At 27.2% G+C, this 7,616-nt stretch overlaps 1 protein-coding gene across 1 annotated transcript in view; it reads left to right on the top strand.

Annotated features, from left to right (window-relative positions):
• LOC105617342 (synaptotagmin-6-like) overlaps nt 1-7,616 on the top strand; it is a 35,560-nt gene that overhangs the window by 19,699 nt on the left and 8,245 nt on the right. Inside the window, exons 2-5 of the mRNA XM_012198904.1 lie at nt 5,644-5,906; nt 5,971-6,117; nt 6,371-6,502; nt 7,385-7,539. Coding sequence (XP_012054294.1) covers nt 5,644-5,906; nt 5,971-6,117; nt 6,371-6,502; nt 7,385-7,539 — 697 coding nt within the window. The remainder of the gene's footprint in view (nt 1-5,643; nt 5,907-5,970; nt 6,118-6,370; nt 6,503-7,384; nt 7,540-7,616) is intronic.

Genomic DNA, 7,616 nt, shown 5'->3' with positions numbered 1-7,616 from the left:
TACTTATTAAATTTTTTACTTTTTTTATTTAAACTTAAATAAAAAAACTAAAATTAATTATTACTATATTATATAATAAATAAATAAATATATATATATATATATATATATATATATATATATATATATATCCCTGATGAAAATTTTTCTCATAATTTTTGTACGAATTGGAACATTTTTCAGAAATACTTAGAAATATTCGGAAAGTTTACATCTGCTTTCAGAATTTTTACAAATGAATTCTGAAATATTTTGAAATTTCTCATCCCACAATTTTAAAAAATATTTTCAAATTTTTTAGATTTTATCAGAAATTAACATTTTATCAGAAATTATCTTATAAAAAAATCTTAGAAATTTTACAATATTTCATAATTAACATGTATAAAAAAAATTCTGAGAAAAGACATAGATTTTCTGAGAAATGTTCCAATTCATATAAAGAATATAAGGAAAATATATAGAAATTTTGAAAAATTATATAGAAATTCTGAAAAATCATATAAAAAATTATGAGAAAAATTTTCTCATAATAGAGGGATATTTATACATAAATTTTAATATAAAAGATACATACATCACATAATATCTTTCCATGATAACTGTCAATATGATTGATGAAAATACGCCAAGGTTTAAAATGCGGTTTCATATTTCCAGTTGATAAACCTTCTTGTCGTTTTCGAGCCGCCTCAAAGCTGGACAGATTGTTCAAAGTGTCCGCAGCATTTGTTGGTTTAGTTATTGATATATTTTTTTGTATGGTATCCATATTGGCTAAATAAATACACGTGGCATGTACCTATTACATCACAAATATACAGTATTTTACAATATTTTGATATGCGAGGTTATGTGCTGCGGGATACGTTTTGCTATCGACATTTCCGAATTATTGAATTTACAACTTCAATTCGACAGAAGATAGAAGAGGTGTGTTACATCAGACACATATATATAAAAATGTATAGAATACTATAAATTTTATATTATGAATCATGCATTATAAATAAAATAATATAACTGTATTGTAATAATTAATTTAAATTTATTAATAGTTCTTTAACATATATAAAAAGCGATATATTTATTTATGTTTAATTTACTAGTATTACAAGTTTCCCTCATTTCTTTTTTAAACTTTGAAATTAAAAAATAAATAAGCAAGGAAAAAGATAAAAGAAGATATCTTATATATTTGTATTGTATGACAATAGAAAAATATTTACATAAATTTAATTAATATTTTGAATTATTAACTCGTTATATTAATTCAAACATTAGCAGATATATTTATTAATAATAGAGTTAATAAATATATGATGTGAAAGATTATATATTCGAGAATTATGGTAGCGCAAAATACAATGGAAATATAGGGATCATATTCCTAAAACGCGTTTTCAATTCTAAAACAATTCCTTTGAGGAAAGCTACTCATGAAAATTGAAATTATGAACAGCAAAGACAAAAAGTATTTTCAGCTGAGCATAAATCATCGAATAAAACACGAGAGCTTATTGTGAACGATTTATAATTTGAGATAAAATCTGGGACAAAAAAAAATTATATTTATAATATATATATGTTGTAACTAATAATATTATAACATAACTTATACTTGGATATATTTATATATTTTCAAAGCTTAAAACATTTTCTATGTATAACTGATATTTAAAATTATTAATAAAATCCTCTTTCAAATATTACCTATTATAAATTACAAATTGTATACATAAGTAATAAAGAACAAGCAAATAGATTAATTATATTATGGTACTTTGTTAACATAAAGTAAAAGCACGAGAATAAATATCAAGCGATATATGAAATTTCGAAATAAAATATTTCAACAACGATGTGGATTTTTTACAAAGAGAAGAAGGAAAAGGCAAGGAGGGTTGATGGATCAAAGAAACGAGTCGAAAGTTAAAGAGGAGAAAGAGGAGATCAAGGTCGCCAATGCTAGAAATATTTTCCGAGACTGTATCAATTTATTATAACTATAACGTATACTATAGCTGTAATGTATATATTAACTGAATTGATATAAAATGGAAATCCTTAGGATTATCAAAATGAATTCGCTTTATAATAGGATTAACTCTAACTCTGAGTACACATTATTATGTGTACTATCATTCAGATGTGTTTTGCATATTTATTTTCTTTAAAATACTGCAGTATCTGAATGACTCTTAAAGAATGGCTTCTATCCTTTTTTTTTCTTTTAATACGCAACGCAATTAAACAAATACTTACAAATACTTCGTAAATATATTAAAGTACATGTAAGAATTACTTAATAATTTTTGTACAAGTGTTGAAAAACTCAGACATAAATAATTCATCATGTGTACTAAAAGACAAGAATTATTGTGTATACTAAAAGTTAATGGCAAAAGTACATAAATAAAGAATGTAAATTTTCTAGGCCTTGCAGGTGTATCCTGCATGATATAGCGCATGAAGGACTTCGAGCTATCGTGCAAGAAAAAGGGTCAGGGATACTTAGCGAATATCATACGGAAAATGAAAAAGCACAATAAAAGATATTGATATGTTTTGACGGAACGACAAATGCGCTATATCGGCATATATATATATATAGAATATATATATAGAATATATATATATATATATATATATAGAAACACGATTAATTAACAACAGATTAGAGAAATAGGATACGTTATTTTCAATTATTGTTTACCCAAGTAAGTCCTCTTTAAAAATCAAATTTATGATTATAAGATTGATTGAGAGTTTGATATTAAAAGCTAGTAATATTTCAATATTTTTTCATTAAATAATAGCTCACACGACACATTTATTGATAATTTATATATTTTGATAATAGTAAAGTATAATGCAATTTTCATTTATTCGTCAAATTCATGTATTATGCAATTTATTTTAAATAAATGCTTAAGACATTAATATTCATGCTATAAATTACAATATAATTTCCTCCTTTTATTTAATAATCAAGAATCAGAAATATACTATTAGTAATTTATCATGTAAGCGTTATTCCGAGAAAGTTATTAACAAGAAAAATTTCTAGAGAAATGGCGAAAAGGAAACTTAGTTATTATCGGCGACAAACGTTAGAAGTCTTGTGATTGCAACGACTCGTAATTCACTAAAGCTCATCAATCATTCTGCTGCATACATTGCCGCGACTCAACATGACGCCAACGAAAAAGTATCTCGTAAATCGTATTCTAATGTTAAAAACTTTACGAATTCATCATCTGAGTATAAACTTTTACTTGTAAATACGTACATGTAGCATAAATACACACTGGATATGTACTAACTTATAATGATTTTCGATTTGACTAACAAACGCCATTAATATTAAAATCGCCATTTTAGCTTCATTATCCGTTTCAATTTTTTTGTATGAGGGGTTTTGTATATTGGATGAGTGAAAAATTTATAATTAAATTTTATTATTAAAACTCTAGCAGTAATTTAGAGCATGTAAAATTTAAAGCTACTTTCTACTTTAAAAAGAATTTTAAAGCTCTTAAAATCTTTATATTCAAAAGATTATGTTATATTTTTTTATTTTCGTGAGTTTGATTTACAGGAAATTAGTTGGACAAACATGGAAAATTTTCTTCTTATTTTGCAAGCGTGATTAAAAAAAAATTTCGACTTTCTAACATGAAAACTTAAAGTTCTTCTTAAAATCGCTTTTTTAAAAATGTTCCTAAGATTTTTTATTACTGAAGTATCATGGTTTAAGTAAAAAAAACATTTTAATTTTGATTACTCAAAATGTATAATAAAAAAATATCTTTTCAATTTGTTAGAAACGGAAAATATGAAATCTACGAAGAACGAATTACGAAAATGGTGAAATTCAAATCAAATTGAAGACAGAAAGACTTCTTTGTGCAACCAATTGTAAATTCGCGTTGTCATTGAAATTCTAAGGGCGCGTTTTATGATGATAAAATATGGAAGAATAGCTTTCCTGATGAACTTCGTTATTTGAAAAAATTGCTACGCTGAGACTTGGCACGATTTTATATGATTGAATAGAGCGCGACGCAGGCAAAAGTTAACTCGACGTGAGACATCTGCTATCGTAATAACAAGTGAAAACTTTACAACATAACAATAAACTACCAACGCACAACGCTTCCTCGTCGCGTAGTTCTATTTCATTCGCAAAGCAGCAAGCAAAAAACTCGCATATGGTTTTGTTTGCTGGTTTTGTTTTATTGTTTTCAAAGATAAAAGGTACACTGCGCTTCCCATTCCCTTTTTTAAACAACCATGATGTATACTCGAAAAAGGGCAAAAAGAAAGAAAAAGAAAGCTAATATGTGCTCTCGTACATGCGCAATTTAGTCAGCTCTGTGTAACCAATCGCACATCGATTTCCAATTACTTTCCACATAACATATAGTAACATTGCAAACAGTTCTCATCGGTAAATCATTTCTGCAGAATCTTTTCTGCTAACGCTTTTTACTGATAAGGACCAGTATGATACAATAATGCGCATAATAAGAAGTATATATATTTTTAGATCAAATATTTTCGAAATATTTTCCTTTCTTGTTAAAAAAAAATGTGTTTGATACTTCTTACTTAAGAAATCAAAACTAAAAATTGCACAAAAATTTATTTAAACTGAAAGTGAAAGAATAAATAAAGTACCAGTTGTGTGTACGTGAAGAAATATTTTTATAATAAACTTGCTCTTGTTAATTCTTGAATTCTCTTGATCTCAGAATTAAGTATGAAATGCCAGAAGAAAATTTATTGTATATATTATATTTATATGCAAATGATAACTTGTACCATGTTGAAGCAAAAACTCAGATATTTCTGTTATTGGTACAAGACACGCATTGTTCTCGATAAATGAGAACGGAAAGCTTGAAGCGTTGGCGTACGTCTCTTCATTTGCTTCTAACCAAGGATAGCGTCCTCTTTGTAGGATGCACACGATGAAATATATTCTCTACAAACACATATACACACGCGCGCATGCGTATAAATTTATTTAAAGAGCCTTTCTCGTTTGCATCTTCTTCTTTCTATTGCATAAACCTAATGAAAATCATACTTTCCCTTCGAATGTTCCATCTATTTTACGAACAGCGATTTAAATGTATATGATATCCAATTCAATTAGTAACTTATATAACATGAATTTCATTATACACTACTTAAATTATGTATAATTGAATGTAACGTTGCATAGCGATATGAATTCTTGCAAACATTTTATTTAATTCTTTCATGTTACGGTTCGCCTACGCAGCCTAGCATTGCGCAAAATATTTTTTATAGAAATTTCTCATAAATTCCGCGAAGCAGGATAAAATTACACCTAACAATCGCTTTATATCATTATAACACATGTTTTTTTATTATACACTGGAAAAAGAATCAAATTGCGTTAATTGAAATTCTGATTGAAAATATGATCAAATCAGAATTTTCTAATTGAATCTATTATAATTCTAAGTGATAAAAAAAATACAGAATTCTGATTGATATTATCAAAATCTTCTAATCCGTTCACTTTAGAAACTTCTTCAGTATATCTATATATATATATATTTATATCTGTACCTTATCTTACGAACGCAATAATGAACACTTTTCCAGAAGAATGGAGCGAAAACTTTCCCTATCAGCTTCTAATAGCGGCAGGAGTAGCCCTGGTTGGTCTTGTTCTCCTGGCAGCGGTGAGTTTCCAATGCTCTTCCACTTGGCGATGGATAATGAACATAACTCGACATGAGAATGTTGAGGACACAGAGACCGATCAGATTCAGCAAAATGCAATTCGCATCAGCCATTCTCTTCCGGACCTTCAATCGGAACCAATTACTCATGAATACGTTCAAGAGCAGAAGGATAATAAGAAGGTACTATTAACAAATTCAAATTAGTAAGACGTTCCGTAAAATTCTGCAACTGACATTTTTTCAGGTATTGCGTCAAACCACTTTACCCATCGTGCCAATGAGACATCAAAGTTTTCAACGTCAATTATCGCATCGGCTTGATCTGCCTAACATTAAATTTAGTATTTGCAGTTTCGAAAATCGCAGCGACTCCAGTCTTGGCCTTATCAAGGTATTTAGGTTATTTCGATACAAATCTTTATTATGATAGCTGTTGGAATGTAAGCAGCGACACAATATTATTCGATTCTCTTTGAAAAAACATCAGCTTATCAGTAATGTAACGTATAGAGTTCTGTTTATTCCGATTTTCTGATTTACTTCCAGTATCCTATTTTATGTTAATTGATACTATTCATAAATAATTGAAATTATAAATTTTTATTTTATTTATGAAATATAATATTGATGTGAACCCTGTGTAGCCGGAGTTGTATAAAAAGGAACTTGTGAGACAAGAGAGCGCGGAAAGCTCCAGTACAACAGAAATGGAATACGCCGGAAAATTACATTTTGCTCTACGCTATGACAAAGAAATCGAAGGTCTCGTTGTCAAAGTAAGTAATATTTTTTGTCACAAATTTTAGTTAATGTATTAAAATATCATAAATTATACAATAATACGAATTTATTAAAAATGTATAGCATGACAGATAGAAAAATTCATAGACAAATATTTGAATAAAATATTATACAAAATAAATTCATAATTGTATAAATGAAACAAAAAATTTTCCCAAGCTAATAAATAACATGATCTGCGTATAAATTAATGAGTTCATATGTAAACCTCGTTTGTATAAATTGAATATGTATCTACCTGGATAATATTCAGCATGTGGGATATTGAATAGCAATGTAATATCACAATATTACATTTATGATGGATATATTCTCTACTGTGCTAAAATTAGTCGTGATAACGTATAGATTAGGTAATATCAGCTACATTAAGCTATTACTGTATGTGGTGAAGTCAAGATCAATTATACACAGTAAAATCATTTCAACCATGACAACGCTTCATAGATAATAGAATTAAAATATGATACGATAGAATGAAAATATGATAAAATATGATTACTGATCTTTGTTCATTTGTTGCATTGCACTATATGTAAATTGTTATAAAAATGTGTCAATATTTCAAAACTGTTATTTATAAGAGAGAAAGGTTTTTACAAAAGAGAAAGATTTCATATCATTTATGTAATATGATTGTGCAATAGTTCAACTATTATTCTAGTTCAACTATAATTATTCTTTTTTTATTTGTCTACTAATATAAATACATACAAAGTAATGTTTAATATGTAAAAAATAACATTTAATGTTACTAATATTATTCAATCTCTTAAAAAAATAATATTATTTTTATTGTTACCTCGTATCATAAAATCTTATCTCAAGTTCAATGACATCTGATTCTTTAATATTAGGTTCTAGAAGCTCGCGAATTGCCAATAAAAGATGTAACGGGTAGTAGTGATCCGTACGTGAAGGTGTATCTGTTACCGGATAGGAAGAAGAAGTTTCAAACAAAAGTACATCGAAAGAATTTGAATCCAATATTCAATGAAACGTTTATCTTTAGGTAAAATAAATTTATTATATACAATAATTTATCTTGAAAAACTTTTTTTTAGTATTCAATTATCTCTCTCTCTCTCT

This window comes from Atta cephalotes, assembly GCF_000143395.1.
Source record: "Atta cephalotes unplaced genomic scaffold scaffold00012, whole genome shotgun sequence".
NCBI classification, from domain to species: domain Eukaryota; kingdom Metazoa; phylum Arthropoda; class Insecta; order Hymenoptera; family Formicidae; genus Atta; species Atta cephalotes.
This window is presented reverse-complemented; position numbering and strand designations above follow the sequence as displayed.